This window comes from Myotis daubentonii, chromosome 11 (genome assembly GCF_963259705.1).
Source record: "Myotis daubentonii chromosome 11, mMyoDau2.1, whole genome shotgun sequence".
In the NCBI taxonomy this organism is placed as follows: Eukaryota; Metazoa; Chordata; class Mammalia; order Chiroptera; family Vespertilionidae; genus Myotis; species Myotis daubentonii.
Window position 1 is genome coordinate 21,191,477 of NC_081850.1, and position 21,071 is coordinate 21,212,547.

Here is a 21,071-nt window from a genome sequence, read left to right on the forward strand (position 1 = left end):
GAGGAAGGGAGAGAGATAGAGAGTCAGAAACATCGAATAGAGAGAAACATCAATCAGCCGCCTCCTGCACATCTCCCACTGGGGATATGCCCGCAACCCAGGCACATGCCCCTGACCGGAATCGAACCCGGGACCCTTCAGTCCGCAGTCCGACGCTCTATCCACTGAGCCAAACTGGTTTCGGCAAGATACAAATTTTGAACAACAAATACACATCTATCAACAAGTGAATCTGAAAATCAAGTGAATAATCTGATGAACAGAATGCACTGGTGATTATAATAGAATCAGGGGCATAGAAAGGGAGTGGACTGACTATTCTTGGGGGGGAAAGGAGTGTGGGGGATGCGGGAAGAGACTGGACAAAAATCGTGCACCTGTGGATGAGGACAGTGGGTGGGGAGTGAGGGAGGAGGGTGGGGTGGGAACTGGGTGGAGGGGAGTTATGGGGGGGAAAAAAGAGGAACAAATGTAGTAATCTGAACAATAAAGATTTAATTTTAAAAAAATAAAAAAATTAAGTAGCTTTAAATGCAAAAAAAAAAAGATCAAATTAAAAAAAATTTAGAGGAATAAGGAGAGTAATTATTATTGTTATTATTATTATTCCTGGTGAAATGATTCCATACCACATTATTTTCTTGATATTTCATAAGTGAAATCCATCTCATTTATAAGTATTAGAAAACATACAGGAGGAAATAAAATAAGGTGGCTTTAAAATGAAAGTCTCATAAAAATTCCTACTTGATAAAAGAAAGTTAAATTACAAAGAGGATTGTTACTTATACTTATGTTGACTTTCAATGATTCACACATGCTTCTGTAACTATGCAGGTAGTTTTTCACATAAGAATTCAGATCAATCAAAACAGCCTGGTACTGCTACAAGAATAGGCATGTAGATCAATGGGCAGAGCAGAGAACCCAGATATCTACCCAAGCCATTATGCCCAAATAATCTTTGATAAAAGAGGCAAGAGCATACAATGAAGTAAAGACAGTCTCTTAATAAATGGTATTGGAATAACTGGACAGCTACATGTAAATAAATGAAACTGGACCACCAACTTATACCATACACAACAATAAACTAAAAATGAATAAAATACTTGTATGTGAATCGTGAAACCATAAAAATCCTTAAGAGCCCTAACCGGTTTGGCTCAATGGAAAGAGTGTTGGCCTGCGGACTCAAGGGTCCCAGGTTCAATTCCGGTCAAGGGCATATACCTTGGTTGCAGGGCACATCCCCAGTAGGGGGTGTGCAGGAGGCAACTGATTGATGTTTCTCTCTCATCAATGTTTCTAACTCTCTATCCCTCTCCCTTCCTCTCTGAAAAAAAATCAATAAAATATATATTTTTAAAAAATCCTTGAAGAAAACATAGGAAACAAAATATCAGACATCTCACGTAGTAAAATTTACACTGATACAATTCCTAGGGCAAGAGAAACAAAGGAAAAAAGAAACAAATGGCACTACATCAAAATAAAAAGCTTCTACAAAGCAAAAGAAATCAGCATCAAAATGAAAAGAAAACCCACTGTATGGGAGAACATATTTGCCAACATCTGATAAGGGGTTAATCTCCAAAATATATAAAGTAATCATACAACTCAACAAAAAGAAGACAAACAATCCCATCAAAATATGGGCAGAAGACCTAAATAGACATTTCTCCAAAGAGGACATACAAATGGCCAAGAGACATATGAAAAAATGCTCAGTCACTAATCATCAGAAAGATGCAAATTAAAACAACAATTAGGTACCACCTCACATCTGCCAGAATGGCTACCATCAATAAATCAACAAATGGCAAGTGCTGTTGAGGATGTGGCGAAAAAGGAAGCCTAGTACACTGCTGGTGGGAATGCAGACGGGTGCAGCCACTTTGGAAAATAGTGTGGAGTTTCCTCAAAAAATTAAAAATGGAACTGCTATTTGACCTAGTAATCCCACTTCTAGGAATATATCTGAAGAAGCCTGAAACACCAATCAGAAAGGATATAAACCACTCTATGTTCATAGCAGGGTTATTTACAATAGCTAAGATCTGGAAACAGCCCTAGTGCCCCTCAGTAGATGAAAGGATAAAAGAAACTGGGGTACATTTATACCATGGAATACTGTGCAGCAATAAAAAAGGATCTCTTACCCTTTGAGACAGCATGGAAGGGCCAGGAGAGTATTATGCTAAGCAAAATAAGCCAGTCAGAGAAAGACAAGTATCTCGTGATCTCACTTATATGTGGAATTTAATGAACAAAATAGATCCAGAGACATGGAGGCATGCAAAAGACTGAGGATCCTCAGAGGGAAGGGGGGGAGGGGAGAGAAGAGATCAATCAAAGAACTTATATGCATAACCCATGGACACAGACAATAGTTGGATGAAGGCCTGGGGTGGGGACAGGAATAGAGAGGAGGGGGGTGGTCAATGGAGGAAAAGGGGGGAGCATTTGTAATACTTGCAACAATAAAGATAAATTAAAAAAAAAAAAGAATTCAGATCAGTTTTAGCAAGCAAAAACCACCTGAACAGGTGGAACACTGAAAGCTTTAATGACTATAAAACTATTGGACACAATAATGCTATAAACCAACCACAAAATAAGAATTATCATAAGGTACAGTGTATTTACAAATAAGATAACAATAAGTTTGCAAATTGATCATCAAATTTTAGTTGAATATTTTCAGTAGTGCATATATGATTACACTTATCTGAAGGAGAAGCCCAAAAAACTATAATTGTTTTCCACTGGTAACAAAATTTAAAATACAAAAGGTCTCTCCCAACCCTTGCATGTCAGCAAAATTTAACCTAATGGGAAATTACCTGAAGTGGTTAATATTCAAGAGTAGAATTAACGCACACGTGTATCCATAGCTTCACGTCATACAAGTCTGTCTGAACCCCCACACCATGACAGCCAAGGACAAATGCAGCACCAAGAAACAGCACAGAGCAAAAAGCAAAGCAACAAAGAGCAGAGAAAGCAAACTTCAGTCATTGATTCAAGATATCAGATGAAGCACAGGAATTAGAATTCTTTTTAAAGAAAAGCCTGAGATATTAACAAAAAAAAAGAACAAATAAGAAGAATGATGTGCAACACATATATATCTGCTCAATGTGCTCCTTTAATTATGCTTAATTCTACCTTCAGAGGACAGAGGTTATGCCCATAGATTTGTATGTAAAAGTAGCTTCAGTAATTTCTCAGATTTTTAAAAGTGTCATTTAAGTAATGACTACGCAGAAAATACTTTTTCTCATGGTGTGCAAATTATTCTTTCCTCTTTAATATTCATAATCTCAAAAAAAGATTTGCAAGTTTTGTCATTAACATTCAAGTTCCTCATTGCACATTCACTAACAATTATATCATCTACTTTCACAAACGAATGATGAACAAATACAGAGAAGTTCCATGCCTAGAGCCTTTTGCACAGCACTCCAAAGTTAACTATAGGAAACAGAGAGAAGTGAACAACAATCAAAGGTATAATTCCTTCCTTTATTTATATACGAGAACAGTATTTTAAAAGTACATAAAGCTCATTATTACCCAAACTCGAGAGGGGTGTAAAAGCTTTTTAAAAAAGGAAAGACTTAACATGAGATTAAGTGAAGGGTTAGTAAATCCAGATTTAGTACCTGTGCTAGAGTGATTATCAATGGAATCAAGACTGATTAAATCTCTGACGAAGACTGTGTGCTCCCCATTGTTAGCATCATTAGAACTATCCACGCTACCGTGGCTCACCGTGTCCCCATCACTTCCACCTGTGGCATTCTGAGGAGCTAAAGATAAGGACAACAGCAGTTCAATAATTCATGCACTGACAATAACAAACTAAACATCAATGACCCATAGTTCATTTAAAGTTGCAGAACACTTTCTAAATATGGGTGTGGGGAGAGAATTTTGGGCTAAGGTAATATATCTTTAGTTATATATAAAATTATCAACTAGAATTTGATTTATGTTTTCTACTTCATATAATTATACTTCAAACCACAGAAATTATACTTCATATAATTAAAATTCATAAAACTATGAAGCTTATGGTTCAGCAAGAAAGTATCTTTCCAATCACATGTATTACCTGATATTGAGGAGACCTGTGACTTTTGCACGGATTTTTTAAGCGGCTGCCTAAATTGTGCCAAGCCACGTACCACATTCCGTACCTTCGTCCATAAGAAGATACCACTGCGGGTACTGCTAGGCCACGGGCTCTCCAAAACTACCTAAAAGTAAAATAAAGGTAAAAGTAATAGTTATTAGAAATATTTGACTTTTGAAAATATACATACATATATAGTACATATATAAAAATTATACCCCAAACTCTCTAAAAGAAGGTATTAAAGAATTATCAGTCTTAATAAGGAGCATACATTGCCCAATGTCAATCCTACTTACCTTATTATAATAACCATAAGTAATAGCATTTGGCTTTATGTTAGCAGTTTTCATTTCAAATAAGACTCTGACTGCTAAAACAGGATGGCCCCAAAGTCCGCAAAGCTGCATTACTACTCGATAGCACACCTAGCAAAAAATAACATCAAAGCATTAGTAGTAGTTAGCACACAGTCCATCCGTGACTTGTAGAGATTTTTAAATGATTTACCCAATTCTTCTCAAAGTTATTAAGCACTACTTTTTCTATTGTTGTGCTTTGAGTGTCTCAGTAAATTATTTGTAAAACTCATTCATTAATAGAAGTACCAGGATTACTGACTGTTGAACTTAAGATCTATGTGCATGTGTGCCATTTGTTTCAGTAACTAAGTATGCACAAAGAGAATGACTATTATTCTCCATAATTTAAAAAATTCGTTTTTAAAATAAAGTATGATTAAAATAGCTCTCTCCTAAATAATGTTTTATATTCTGTGCAAAAGGAATTAAAGACAGCATTCTCTAGGATGCCAATATAATAAAAAGAATTCTGTAAAACCATGTCTTTAAAAAGTATGTGAAAAAAGATAGAAAAATAACTATAATTAGCAAAGGCTTTTCTTGGCATGTGTTTACCAAGGGGGTCCAGATTTTATCATAAGAGGACAAGTCAATTGGTTACTCCTCTAAAAGTTAGAATCTTATATATTAAAAGATGATGGCAGAAAACATGAAGAATGAAACAGGAATCTCAATGATCCTTGGCTAAGAGGTGAGCCAGTTTATACAAACAGTGACAGGGCAGTCACAAACTTATTTATAATAAATAAGTAGTTTATTCTGAGAATAAGGAGTGCTCGCTTCAGCAGCACATATACTAAAATTAAAATGATAAGCATGGCCCCTGCCCTGCGCAAGGATGACACACAATTTTGTGACTAGAATAAGGATATGTACACATAGGAGATATTCTTCTTGAGACTCATAAAATGTGCTCTGTTTGTGACAGAGTTGCTTAACAACTGTACCATTAAGCCAAGCTGCTCTTTCTACTAAAGGAGAAAGCAAATTTTGAGGAAGGAATTATATTCAAGAGAACAGAAGAGATGAGAAGACAGAACCTACACAGAACCTAGAGAAAGAAGAACTTCGCTGGAGAGAACATGGCAAAAGATCCTGGACAGAAACTGGAGACAGAACCTAGCGAGAGAACATGGCAAAAGATCTTGGACTGAACCTGACTACAGAAATTGGCAAGAGAACCTGACTAGAACCTGGTGACTGAACCTGGCTGGAGATCCTGGACAGAACCTGGCTGGAGATCCTAACCAGAACTTTGCTGGAGATCCTGAACAGAACTTGGCTGGAGATCCTGGCTAGAGATCCTGGCAAGGCTGCTGATCAACTGAACGCTGCCTCCGTGTCGTTCCTTCTTCGCCGACTCTGTCCACACCTTTGGGGACCCCTGGACCTGCTGGGGTTGGACCCCAGCACACTACCCCATTGTATTAATTCTACATTCCAAAAAGATTCCCTCATGATTTTAAAACCTGCTTTCACTTGGGTTCCTACTAACCTAACCGAGCCTCGGGAATCTCATCAAACCTACCAACTGTTCCATGACCTGGTAAAAATCTAATAAGACAAAAAAGATTTCTTGGAATGTTAATTGTAGGACTCTTTGATCTAGTATTGTTACTTACTTCTGTGGGAATTGCTGCTTCACCCATGGTACAAACTGTTCAAACTTTTCAGTTTGTACAACAAGTTAAGGAAAATGTAACTAAGACCTTGTCTATACAAAAAAGAATTAACAGCCAGCTGAAATAGAATTATCGGCACTAAAATCTACAGTTTTATGGATGGGTGATAAAATCCACAGCTTAGAGCAAAGAATGTCCTTACAGTGTCATTATAATTTTTCCCAGATTTGTGTTACCCCCGTTCCCTATAACAGTACCTTACACCCTTGGGAATCAATAAAAAATCACCTTCTTGGTGCTTGGGGTAAAGGTAACACAACCCTTGATATTTTAGAATTACAACAGTATATTGTATAATTGTCCCAGGCAAACTTACAAACTAGTTCCTTAGATGCCTGGCAGCAATTTAAAAAGGACATTAAAGAGTTTAATCCCTTTCAAAAAAAAAGAGAGAACAGAAGAGATGAAATGTGAAAAGAGAGCTGAAGAGGCAGAGCATCATTAGGATGAGTACTATGAAGCTAGAAATGCACGGTATAACTTAGGAGCAAAAGGTCAGAAACTGTCAGAGATACTCTATAAATGACCAGGTTAAAGATGTTTTATGAAACTACATGAATTAGGAACAACTGAAGGAACTAGGTAAGATGTATGAAAGAATGAAGAAGAATGTGACACAAGAGGGTACTTCAGATATCTGAAGAATTGTCACATAAAAGAGGGAGTAAACAGTTTGTGCAACTCCAAAAAGCTATAGAGAGGTGGAACTGAGCTCATCATAAAACACACACACTTTATTTATTTATTTTTGTTAATCAACAGAGGATATTTTTGCCATTGATTTTTTTAAAGAGAGAAAGTGGAAAGGAGGACAAGAGAAACATCGATGTGAGAGAAACACATTGATTGGTTGCCTCCCACATGCACCCTCAACTGGGGCCAGGGATCGAACCTGCAACCCAGGTATGTGCCCTTGACCAGGGCCAACGCTCCAACCATTGTGAACACTGGTCAGGGCAAAACACACACACTTTATAACTAGTAGGGCCAATTCAAACATAGGCAAGATCCCATATATTTCAAAATTTCTAGAGCATCTCAGTTTTAGGTTAAAGTTATATTAAAATACCTTAAAGTCCTATTCAACTCTAAGAAAATCATTTTCTATATCAAATTGGGATTAATCTGAATTTTCTAAAATGATTCTAGATGAATTTATTCGGGGTCTGCAGAGTGTTCCCCTAACCTTCTAGGTATACTTGTGTAAGACACAGGCATCAAATTAAATAAATAGTAATAACACCAGAGATATCATTGCCAATTGCAGTATTTTGTTGCCTACAACTTGATTATCTTCTGGATATCTGTGGTAGAGAAAGATGGCGAACAACTCTGCTACTCCTCACATTGAAAGGTCTATGTCCCTCCCTTTGAATTGAGGGGGAAGGGCGTAATTCTGTTGTATGACTAACAGAATTCAGTTGAAGTGACACTGTACCAGTTTCCAGGGTTAAGACTTAAGAAACTGCCAGTTTCTACTTCCTCTCTCTTGAAACAAATGCGCTTGGAGCTCTCTAAGCTATCATGGAAAAAGCCCAAATACCACATGGGAAGGTCCTGAGACTATGTGGAGGGAGAGGGTCCCACCTGAGCCCAGCCTTCCAGTCAAACGTGCCAAGGTACCTGGCAAGCCTTTGAGTTAAGTTGTCTGGGACCCTCCAGACCACACCAGCAAGCAACTGGTTATAACCAAGTGATTCCAGTTAAAGCAATATGGAACAGAAAAACTACACAGAATATTTCCTAGGTTCTTGGCCAAAAAAATTATGACTTAATAAAATAGCTCTTTTAAGCCACTAAGGTCTGGGATGGTTACTCAAAAATATCTGTTAGACTAACGAGACAATATTAGAAATAAGCATGACACAAATATTTCACTTTCATTTAAAATTCAGTAAGTAGTATAAAAAGCAAAATGCATTATACATTTTAATTTTAATTCAGCCTCAGTGGCATGTGCTATTTCTGGGTCTTCTAAAGTTTTATGATAAAATCTAGGTTATTACAACTTTTACAAACATAAAATGTAGAGCACAAAGCTGTCAAATTAAAACATTACGCTTATAAATTAAACAGAGGGGCCCAAGCCAGTTTTTCTCAATGATTAGAGCATCAGCCTGTGGACTGAGGGTCTCGGGTTCAATTCCGGTCAAGGGCAAGTACTTTGGTTGCAGGTTCCATCCCAGCCTTGTTCAGGGTGCATGCGGGAAGCAACCAATTGATGTTTCTTTTTCTCTCTCCCCGCCACCCCAACCCGTACCATTCTCTCTCTCTAAAACAATGAAATAAAGTAAAAAAATAATGGGAAAAATATCCTTGGATAAGGCGAGGGGAGGGGAGAAACTGTGGGTTCTGATGGAATATGGACCTGAACATGCACACTATTTACTTGCTGGAGGGGTGGGGGGGGGGGGGGTGGGAGGGGGGCTATGTGTGTGTCAATTCATCTGTTTCAAATTTCTTTTTATTTATTAATTTATTATTATTTTTTAAGATGAATAAGGCACAGTATCATTCTTTTTTAAAAAAAGATATTTCTAAAAAAAAAAAAAAGATATTTCTATTGATTTCAGAGAGGAAAGGAGAGGGAGAGAGAGATAGAAATATCAATGATGGGAGAGATCATTGATTGGCTGCCTCCTGCATGCCCCCTACTAAGGATCGAGTCCCCACCCAGGGCATGTGCCCTTGATCGAAATAGAACCCTGAACCCTTCAGTCCACAGGCTGGTGTTCTATCCACTGAGCCAAACTGGCTAGGGCCAAACTTCTATCTTTTTAAAACGTAGCTAATATATAAACTGCCTCACAGAGTTGCTGGGAATACCAAAGGAAATAATATACATGAAAATACTGTAAAAACTTTAATGTGCTATTCTATGTGTAATCAATAAACAGATAAAATGCATCAAATATGCATTCTTAAGTATTAAACAAACATTTCTTCCAGCAGTAAAGATGCAATTACTTCAGCACACTACAAATCTCTCAATATAACTTGTTAGAAGTTGAAATAGAAGAAATCAACCTTGAAATTTTAAACCTATCATGCTGTTTATTGTTGAAATAGAAAAAAATTCTTAGCTTACTGGTTCTAATTGCTGCATGTTAGAAAATAAGAGAACATCATTATTTGTACCAGAGACTACCATAGAACTTTAATACCTTTGGAAGAAAATCGTTTTTAGGCAATTCTGGTATGTCTTGTGAACTTTTAACTTATCAAAGAAATAATCAAGAATTATGCTTTCAATTTAGAGTACAATAACATAATATTTACAGAATACTTTAAAACACTTTAAATGTATACTTTCCAAAAAACTTAAAACATCTTGAAATGCTTCTTAGATATAAAAATTACCAGAATTTTTAAAAACACTAAAATGTATGAAATACAAAGCACTGATTCTGATCAAGTACATGAAAATTTTTTTAGTTGTTATTCCACTTACTTATGCATTCATTGATTACTTCTTGTATGTGCCCTGACCATGATTGAACCCGCAACTTTGGCATATTGGTACAGCACTCTAACCAACTAAGCTACTCGGTCAAGGCTATGGTCAAGTACTTTTAATTTCCAAATCGTTTTATAAACATTAGATGAGAGGAAATGTAATAAAATATGAGAATGGATATTAATACTTGCTTTACATCTTTTTATTTTATTTATTTATTTATTTTTTAAAATATATTTTATTGATTTTTTACAGAGAGGAAGGGAGAGAGATAGAGAGCTAGAAACATCGATGAGAGAGAAACATCGATCAGCTGCCTCCTGCACATCTCCCACTGGGGATGTGCCCGCAACCCAGGTACATGCCCTTGACCGGAATCGAACCTGGGACCTTTCAGTCCGCAGGCCGACGCTCTATCCACTGAGCCAAACCGGTCTCGGCATATCTTTTTATTTTAAAAGCTTTTATAAATATACAGATAATACTTAGAGAAAAATGAGTTTTAGTATGCCCACAGCATTATCAAATCTTAATACTATAAATGCGGTAATAGTTTCAGATCTTTGTATTTTAAAGGGAAAAAAAATATATAGCTATCGCTCAAGCTATAATGTGCTCTCTTCAATCCCATTTCTCTTCTATCCTTGTGCTCTCACTCTTTCTCTCCTTCCTCCCAGACATCTATTACTGAATTTTTATTTCAACTTCATTTTAAATTCTAATCTGGTTCTATATATCATTTATAATTATCTTAACACTAAAAATAATTTTAAAGGGAAAAGAGAACAGAGAAAGACTAAATAAGTGACTCAGCTTCTTCAACTATCTCTTAGGATGCTTCTAAAGCTTAAGAGAGAGATTGTATGGCCTGGCCAGTGTCGCCCGCCCAGTGGTTGTGCATCAACCCACGAACCAGGAGTTCGCGGTTTGATTCCTGGTAGGGGACATACCTAGGTTGTGGGCTCGATCCCCAGTAGGGGGCATGCAGGAGGCAGCCAATCAATGATTCTCATCATTAATGTTTCCATCTCTCTCTCTCTTTCTCCCTTCCTCTCTCCAAAATAAATTAAAAAAAATTTTTTTTAAAGAGAGAGATTGTATGTAAAACATGTAACACATCTTTCACTCAGTGCTTACTAGGAGCCAGGTACTATTCTAGGCACATTATGTACATTAACTGATTTAACCCTCAAACTAAACTTATGAGGAAGGTACTATTATTACCAACACCAGTGGGGCAATTTTGTCCTCCAGGGGAGACACTTGGCAATGTCTGAGACATTTCTGATTGCCCTGGCAGGAAGGGTTTGCTACTGGCATCTAGTGGGTATGCTGGTAAACATCCAACAATGTGCAAGACAGGCCAAGGCAGGCCCCCAGAATAAATAATTATGCAGGTCAAAATGTCATTAGTGCCCTGCCGGGTAGCTCAATTGGTTAGTGTCATCCTGATACACCAAGGTTGCAGATTTGATCCCAGGCCAGGACTCACACAAGAATCAACCAAGAGATGCATAAATAAGTGGAATAATAACTCTCTCTAATAAATAAAAAAATGTTAAATGTCTGTGGTACCAAGATTGAGAAACTTGGAACTACATTTCAGATACATAATCTGAAACACAAATTGATTTTATAATGCACCCTAGCACATAGGTCCTAGTGGAAAGCCTACTCCCTATTTGCTTCCTAACAAAGTTATATCAAAAGTAAAATGAAATAAATATTATTTTCTATTTATCAAGGACAAACAATCTGGTCTAAATAATAAGTCTCAGCTTCATTCCAAAGCAGTAATTTTTAAAATAAATATATTTTAAAATAAATAATAAGTACTATCTCTATGAAACAGAGTAAATGTTTTACCTTTCCTGCTTATAATGAAAATACCTGAGGACACTTTAAAGCAACTGAGAAATAACTTTTCTTAAAAATACAAAAATAAAATTTAACTTAGTAACATTCTCAATTCATTATACTTGCCTCATCTAGTGGATCCACGTCTGTTTTCCTCATCTTAATAAGTACATCATATGCCTGCTGAAGTGCTCTGACCTTAGGATGAGAAACTCTAACATAGGCCGGGAGACAAATAAACCACAAACTGAAACAATGACTGAAGAGACACTTGGCCCATTGTGGTGGATTTGTATAACATCTCTTCGCCAACTTATGAGCTGTTTTTATCTCCTAGAAAGAGAATAAAACATTATGGTATTTACTAAAATTTATTATGATGGGGAAAGTGAAAAAGAAAGGGAAAAAAAGAATATAATGTCAAATTTTACTCTAAAATCAAGTATTTCATAGTTTTACTTTTGTGAGTGGCTTCCTACTTAATGCCACATGGTCTTTCAACATTCACCTACAGAAGCGTTTTATATTGTACTGTAACTATTTGTTGGTGAACATAATACACTAGAAATTCCTTAAAAGCAGAGATCATTAATATTTTTATAATATAATGATTAATTAGGTGCCCTTCACATAGAAGGCACTCATGTTTGATGGATGAAAGAATTTAACCATTGATAGCTTATAAGTTCTTCAAAGTCATTTTTGAAAAGTTAGTCTTCTCACTCTTCTCCCTGCTAAAAAGTGAAAATGCCCTATTTCCTGCCAAGATTTCCACTTTAACCTCCCTCACTACAGTCTGTGTTAATTCCTTCACTGAGTGATTACATAAAAAGCCCTACTCCTTTGAAGTCAACATAGTCTGAGAAAGATCATTGACCTTCCTACCTAACTGTTCAATAGTCATGTTTTCAACCTCTGATTTTCATTCTGATTTGAATGAAAGAGAGAATAGGTATCAAAATCACCACTGAGCCCTAGCTGGTTTGACTCAGTGGATAGAGTGTTGGCCTGTGGACTGAGGGGTCCTGGGTTTGATTCTGGTCAAGGGCACATGACTGGGTTGCGGCTCGATCCCCGGTGGGGGGGCGTGCAGGAGGCAGCCGATCAATGATTCTCTCTCATCATTGATGTTTCTATCTCTCTTTCCCTCTCCTTTCCTCTCTGAAATCAATAAAAATATATATATATATTTTTTTACATATATATGTAAAAATGAGCTTTCACGCTAGATACTATAGAGCCTTCCAGATAAATTAAACTGCTCTAGTGTGCCTGGCACTAAAGATCCCTCTACTGGGATGTGTTCTAAAAAAAAATATCCTGGTGTATTAATTTTCTCATGATCTTTATTTGTACAAGACTTGAAGACGTATTTGAAAATACAGTTCCTTCCAACTAGCCTGGAAAAAAGAAAAAGATGATGAAGATGAGATTTAAAGATTTAGTAACAAAACAAACAAAATAAAAAAACAAAAACAGGGGGAAAAAAAAACTTAGTAACAAAATTTTCCCATTTTAAAAACTTGCCTTTAGTAAGCTGTTAGGGTAAAAAAAAATTCCCTTCAGACAACATTGAGAGAAATGTGTACTATATGAAATTAAGGAACACCTCAGGTTAATCTCAGATTTGGGGGATTATATAAGAACTAGAGGCCCAGAGCATGAAATCATGCACAAGTAGGGTCCCTAGGCCTAGTCTTCGATCAGGGCCACGTCCCTGCTCTGCACCGCCCCATGACACCCACCACGCCGCAAAGCTTCTCAATGCTTGCCTCCACCACCCCGCGAAGCTCCACGACACTCGCCTCTGCCACCCCGAGATGCTCCACGAAGCTCCCTGCCCCCGCAACTCCCCATGACACCCCACAAAGCTCCGCGAAGCTCCCCGCCCCGTGAAGCTCTGCAACACTCCCCACCCCACAATGCTCGCCGCTGGATGCGTACCACCTGCCGCTGCTCAACAGTCCCCACTTCCGACCCACCACCCCGGGGGGGAGGGACCGAGAGGTGGTCAATGCACCTCATAGCAACTGGTCGATGGTCATTATGGTCATGATGCCGTGATGGTTGCTGGCCTTTTATTGTATAGGATTGGTAAAACCTGAACTAAGAATTTCATTTTGAAATTTTCCATGTTTTGTAGACTCCCAAAATGTCAGTATATGTATAAAAGATGTTTAATTTTAATTCACAACTAATTATAGTTTAACTCTTTACACTTAAATCAGATGTGGTATTAAAGTAAGATGTTCTAAGTTAATACACTCGCACTCCCTTTTGAACGTAGTATGCAGTATAAAGTACATTTTCATTAACCATGAGGGAAACGCAAATCAAAATCACATCACTTCACACCAACTAGGATGCTATAATAAAAAAGACAGATAATAATAAGAACTGACAAGGATGTAGTGAAATTGGAACTCTCATACACTGCGGGTGGGAAATGAAAAATGGTGTAGCCACTGTGGAAAACAGTCTGACAGTTCCTCAAAAAGTTAAACAGATTTACCATAAGACACAGCAATTCCACTTCTAGGCATATACCCAAGAGAAGTGAAAACACACAAATGTTCATAGCAGCACTATGCATAATAGCCAAAAAGTAGGAACCACTCACATGTCCATGAATGGATAAATAAAATGTGGTATATATCCACACAGTGGAATTATTATCTACACTAATAAAAGAGAAAAATGGTAATTGGCGTACGACGATACCCTTTTCATTGGCTAATCAGGGCTATATGCAAATTAACTGCCAACTAAGATTGGCAGTTAACTGCCAACAAGATGGCGGTTAATTTGCATATGTAGGCACAATGCAGGGAGGCGAAAGGGAAAGCAGGAAGAAGCCCCCTGCCACTGACAGTGATCGGAAACCCAGGGGGGAGCTAAGAGCTGGGGGGCAGGGCAAAGGCGGCCCTGAGGCCGCCTTTGCCCTGCCCCCCAGCCATGATCGGAGAATCAGGTGCCTTTTCCACCCTGGCCAGTGATAGCAGGAAGTAGGGGTGGAGCCAGCGATGGGAGCTGGGCACGGTCGAAGCTGGCAGTCCCAGGAGCTAGGGGCCCCTTGCCTGGGCCTAAAGCGAAGCCCATGATCGCGGGGCCGCTGCAGCTGTGGGTCCCCGCTGCCCGGGCCGAACGCCTCAGCCAGAGGCATCCTGCAGGGGCAGGGGCAGAGCCCGCGAGATCGCAGCACCCCCCGCTGCCACTGCAGGTCCCCGCTGCCTGGGCCAGACGCCTAGGCCAGAGGCATCAGGCCTGGGCTGGGGGCAGAACCAGTGATGAGGGGAAATGAGGGTCCCCTGCCCAGGCCTGACACCTCTGTCAGAGGCGTCAGGCCTGGGCAAGGGGCCGATCCTGCGATTGGAGGGTGATGGGGGTCAACGCCTGAGGGTTCCCAGTATGTGAGAGGGGGCAGGCTGGGCTGAGGGACACTCCCCCCCGCCCCACACCCAGTGCACGAATTTCGTGCACCGGGCCCCTAGTTCAGCAATAAAAATAAATGAAGTACTGACACTTGATGCAACATGGATGAACCTTAAAAACAGTAGAAGTGAAAGAAGCCAGTCACAAAAGGCTACATGTTATACAATTCCATTTATATGAAATGTCCCCGCATAGACAAAACTATAGAGACAAAAAATAGATTAGGGGTTGCCTGAGGCTGTGGGGGGAAAACCTGGAAGTTAACAGCGAAGGGTTCGAGATTTCTTTTAAGGGTGACAAAAATGTTCTAAAGTTGATTGTGGTGTGGTTGCACAACCCTGTGCATATACTAAAAGCCACTGAGTATACTTTAAATGGGTGAATTGTATGGTATGTGAATTATCCTATATAATAAAACCCTAATATGCAAATCAACCGAACGGCAGAATGACTGGTTGCTATGATGCACACTGACCACCAGGGGGCAGGTGCTCAATGCAGGAGCTGCCCCCTGGTGGTCAGTGCACTCCCACAGGGGGAGCACCACTCAGCCAGAAGTTGGGCTCATGGCTGGTGAGTGTAGCGGCAGTGGTGGGAGCCTCTCCCACCTCCACAGCAGTGCTAAGAACCCCTTGGGGGATGTCCGCCTGCCAGCTTAGGCCCAGCAGGCAGACATCCCCCAAGGTTCCTGGACTGCAAGAGGGTGCACGCTGGGCTGGGGGACCACCCCCCAGTACACGAATGTCATGCACTGGGCCTCTAGTATATCCATAAAGTTTTTTAAAAAGTATATTTGGTTCCAAAGAATTCTTTTAAACATACTAGTAAGCATTCAAAAACTTCAGCCTCACTCAACATTGGAAGTAGGATTGCAAGAAATCTAGTTTAGTTCATTATCAACCACAGTAGTTCTTCAAATGGTTGCTGTGGGTGATAATTCTAAACTATGAGCTGCATATCACATATACATATTTTACATTTTTAATTAGCATGTATTAGATAAAGAATATCTGACCTGTTTACTTCTCTTAGCCATGAGAGCTGGACTGTTTGTAATGCTATTCCCAGTAGGGTGTCTACTAAAACAAAGTTTCAATTCCTGTGGTCTGTCAAAAAGCTTAAGGTCCAGTCTTGGAAAGTATTTGTAACTAAAATAAAAAGCAAAATTAGAACTGCTGATTTAAAATACGCTTCATATTATTCCAGAATTTAGGTGACTATTTCTAAACCTTACATAGTACCCAATATTATTCCCCAAAATCCTTATACAGAAAATTTTTTTTTTTCAAAAATGTAAGATGACGTAGTTATGAAATACATAAACCACCTACATAGAAACTCTGGCTCCTCCCCACTCTATTTGTTTTTCTCAACCAATCCATGGAAAACAGAAAACCCTGATATCTTACTTGATAGAGGAATTACCCTTGCAACAGAACCAATGTGTTCAATAATTTGTATGTAAAAATAATATTTAGTATAATTTGTAATTTTGTTTTTCTTCATAAAAGTACCTTGCGTTGGTATCTAAAAGAAAAAAATTCCTAATATTTTCATTTTAGCTGTAACCGGTTTGGCTCAATGGATAGAGCGTCGGCCTGTGGACTGAAAGGTCCCAGGTTCGATTCTGGTCAAGGGTAAGTACCTTGGTTGCGGGCACATCCCCAGTAGGAATTGTGCAGGAGGCAGCTGATCGATGTTTCTCTTTCATCGATGTTTCTAACTCTATCCCTCTCCCTCTCTGTAAAATATCAATAAAATATATTTAAAAAAATATTTTCATTTTAGGGATATACAATAATTTACCCAATTCTTTACTGCTGGACATTTTAGGTTATTTCTAAATTTTTGTAATTAAATATCTTGGTATATATATCTTTGTAAATACTTTTGCTTAATTTCTTAGGATAATGCCCAATATCAGGGTTTGCTATGGTCCATATTTATCAAGAGAATAAAAATTCTTATAAATCACTACAAATTTATTTCCAGAAAGGCTATACTTGCATATACTCTAACATACACTTTACCTGGTAGTATAGCTTATCTTCAATATGATAGATTAAAAATGCTTTTACTCATCATTTTGGTTTGCATTTCTTTGAATACTAGAAAGCTTACTATCTTTTCATATTACTGCCTATTGGGATTTCTTCTTGCAAATTGCCTCCTTTGGCCAATTTTCTTCTGGGAGGTGTTGCCTTTCTCTATTTATCTTGTTTGTCAATACCGGAGTCCAAATGCATAGTGATTAAACCAAAGTAAAATAGAATTCTATAGTTAATATGCAATCAAAATGGTACTTAATTAAGCCACTCAATCCCTATGGTATATATTCTTCATTCTTAGATTATATGTTAATTCCATAGTTTTATGAGTTATTTTATATTTTCTTTGCTCCTGACATTATTTTAAGAAAACAGCCTAAGAAAATAACTGTGTATATACACAAAGATATAAACAGCAAAGAACTACAAACAATCCACAGGAGACTAGTGAAACAAATCACAATAAATGCATGTAATGTGGTTATTCAAAATGATATGGCACAAAAAATATTTTTTGGCATGGAAACATGTTCAGGCCATTAAAGGCAAACACAGGTTACAAAGAATATATGTAAGATGAACCCATATTTGTCTTAAGTATAATAAGTGCAAATTTATACACTAAAAGACAAGAAAGATATACATACAGTTGTTAACAGACTAAGTATTGGTGCTAAAATGATGTGCTCATTTTCTTTTTTATTGTTTGCTTTTCTAAGTTTATTAAATTGTATCTTATCACAATTATAACAATAACAATCAACTACATTTTAATTTCTCAAAAGATTCCACCCAAATCCTATTCTTTACATTTATTTTAATAAAGAATGATTCCTGCCCCTCTACTTTTAGGCTTACTCTGACATCTTACTAATGAATAAGAATTATACAGTCTTTATATTGACAACAAACACCCCCAAAGGAAGGCAGAACCTCACAAAACTAAGTAAATTTTTTAAAGATTAAAATATGGTTGAATTTTTAGGTGACTACTGATCAACATCTGGCTTATTTTCAAACAAGGTTGTCCAAGTTTTAATTTACATTACCCACTGACATTATAAAATATTCATCTCCATTAGTTCACTGAATAAATTTTGAAAATGACCTTCACAAATGATTAATATATGTATCTACTAATAATCAGAAATAATAAAAATAAATCATTAAAGCTGTGCCCAAAGAGCTCTTTTAAAGAATTCTTGCTACCTGTACTTTGGTGACAGGTCCTTTGCATCATCAGGAGGTGGCTCTGGTGGCATTATAAATACAGTGTGCTCACTTTTTTGTGAATCATCTAGCTCAATCAATTTGGTATCATCTGTTGAATCAAAATCAATCTGAAAAATAATTATTTTTTCCAGTTAATTTATATATAAGCAAGACCTAGTTTTGAACTTTCAAAAACTTTAAAAAAATACCTTATCTGTTTTCTCTGTGCTTTTATCAGGAAACAACTAGAAAAAAATAAAAAATTCTTAGTGAAAATGTCTATTGTGAATTTAATAGAGATTATCTTAAATTCTTATTTTAAAAAACTATCCTTTTTTAATACTGGACAAATAAAAAACACTTCACAATTTTGGGGACCCTATTCTATATTAGGCGAAGTATAATACGTCTTTTGAGGCTATTAAAACAATTTATTTTTATTAGTTTTTTCATAAATCCTTCACTAGCAAAAGATAGCTAATCACAAGAGGAATCTGGCTTCTCAAATAAAAAATTAATTATTATTAAGCCCCTGCATTAGTGATTGACATTATCTAAGCATCCCTCTAACTGGATGATACTGGACTATCACTTTTATAAGTAAACTAAAATGTTAAATAATTTTGATTGTATCCCTGAAATATTAGGTTACAGTGATAGAATGGGAGAAAGTTAATCAAGTTTTCTAAGGCATATGAATCATTTGGAGTCCATAAAAAATACAATGTTATAATATTCTACATTTCTTTGAATATAATCTTAAATTTTATATAATATATAGTTTGCATAAATAATCAGCCCCAAGATCCACATAGCAAAAATAAGAATTCTATTAAAAATGAAAAAAATATATATCTAAGTCAGTCATCAATTGTGAAGAATCAATTTGAATTTCCTTAGGATGGGTGAGTAAAGCTTAAAAACTTAACATATTTCCAAATAACCTCCATTAGGACAAAAGAAATATAGTAGCAAAAGTACCTGGACAGACATTAAACAAAAGAACACAGGACTCGATTTATCCAAAAAAACTAAATTTTGTAAATTAATTACTAAATCTTATTTTATTCATATAAATTAAATATATAAGTTTTAGGAGGGTCAATTTAGTACTTCATAGTTACAAAGTGAGAATCAAAGAGAAAAATTTGCTGTGTATGATAGAAACTAGACACAGGAAAATGACTCATATTAAGCCCAGAGTCAGACACTTGCATGTACATGTAAGTGCATGCACCCACAGACAGACAGACAGACAGAGACACACACACACACACACACACACACACACACACACACACCCTATGCTGTCTCCTTCAGATCATTTGGGCTAATAATAATAATGATGATGATTATACACACAGCTAGCCAAATTGTTAAAATTTTTCCTTAACATTGCTATATAGGACAAACTTTTACCTTTTCTACGCAGTCATCAAAAAATGCCAATCCAGTATCTTTATCACTTACAAAACTACATTCTTCAATGAAACGAATAAAAATCTGTGTTTTGGTTAAAAAGGTGTAGAATTTTGTATAGGCACGATCTCGACTTTTTAAAAACCCTGAAGGAAATAAAATTACAATTAAGTTCAAATTTTAAAGTGGAACTAGACGTTATATTAAACATTATTTTAAACTTGTTCATATCAATATAAGGCATATATATTTACATACAGAACCTTCTAGTAACCATAGCTCCTTCTGCCTGATTCAACTACAAAAATGCTTAATTTATACCATTAAACTTTCACTGAAATCTAAATCTCTTATAAGAAAGCTCTAGTTCTACAGCTCTCAAGTAGAAATTTCTGATATTCTACATATTCTCAAACATGAAGTGTCTATGGCCTTATTCTGAAATGCCACCAGATAATTACTTCTGTATCGTCTTATAAAACTTTCTGCTCATTGAAGGTTCAAGCATCTGGTATTCTACCCTTTCTCCTAACAACTGTAGATATCTACTGTCTTAGGGACACTCTCCTTCATTCACTGAAGACTTTCTCCTCTCCAACACCTACCATCATCATTCTTCAACACCCACTAAGCACAAACCATTGAACCCTGTCAATGATCTGTGATCTATTCCACCTCTACCACCAACTTGTACACAAAGTCACACACACACACTCTGGCCTTTTCTTGCTATCATTAAAAATTGCTCTACCTAGAAATGGGATTACTGGGAAAACAAAAACACCAATCAGAAAGGATATATGCACCCCTATGTTCATAGCAGCACAATTTACCATAGCTAAGATTTGGGAACAGCCTAAGTGCCCATTAGCAGATGAGTGGATTAGAAAACTATGGTACATCTACACAATGGAATACTAAGCTGCTGTAAAAAAAAAAAAAAAAAAAGAAGGAATTCTTACCATTTGCAACAGCATGGATGGAACTGGAGAGCATTATGCTAAGCGAAATAAGCCAGTCAGAGAAAGATAAATATCACATGATCTCATTCATTTGTGGAATATAATGAACAACATAAACTGATGAACAAAAATAAAACCAGAGGCATAGAAGCATCCAACCTATGAGGGAAGGTGGGAGCTGAGGGGGTAAGAGATCAACCAAAGGAATTGTATGGATGCATATAAGCATAACCAATGCACATAGATGGGGCCGTGAGGGCATGTGCTGGGGGGTGGGGGCAGCTGAGGAGAGGTCAATGGGGGAAAAAGGAGACTTATGTAATACTTTAAACAATAAAGAATTTAAATTTTTAAAAAAAGCTCTGCCTCCCAAATCTTTAATTTGCATGTTATTCTCTGACCATTACCCCTATCTGTCTGGTGTGCTTACTTAAGTACTCTTACAAAGGCTTTTTTTTGGGGGGGGTGCTGGGGTCCAGCCCCAGCGGGTCCAGGGGTC

At 37.2% G+C, this 21,071-nt stretch overlaps 1 protein-coding gene across 7 annotated transcripts in view; it reads right to left on the reverse strand.

The window, feature by feature from the left end:
- DENND4C (DENN domain containing 4C) overlaps window positions 1-21,071 on the reverse strand; it is a 133,291-nt gene that overhangs the window by 40,823 nt on the left and 71,397 nt on the right. For 6 of the 7 annotated variants that reach the window (XM_059656565.1, XM_059656569.1, XM_059656568.1 and 3 more), the window contains 8 exons: window positions 19,611-19,756; window positions 18,401-18,436; window positions 18,189-18,319; window positions 15,947-16,079; window positions 11,626-11,832; window positions 4,441-4,569; window positions 4,121-4,265; window positions 3,669-3,815 (listed from right to left, as the gene is read on the reverse strand). In XM_059656565.1, the coding sequence (XP_059512548.1) occupies window positions 3,669-3,815; window positions 4,121-4,265; window positions 4,441-4,569; window positions 11,626-11,832; window positions 15,947-16,079; window positions 18,189-18,319; window positions 18,401-18,436; window positions 19,611-19,756 (1,074 nt within the window). The remainder of the gene's footprint in view (window positions 1-3,668; window positions 3,816-4,120; window positions 4,266-4,440; window positions 4,570-11,625; window positions 11,833-15,946; window positions 16,080-18,188; window positions 18,320-18,400; window positions 18,437-19,610; window positions 19,757-21,071) is intronic. The other variant, XM_059656566.1, reaches the window with a different exon arrangement.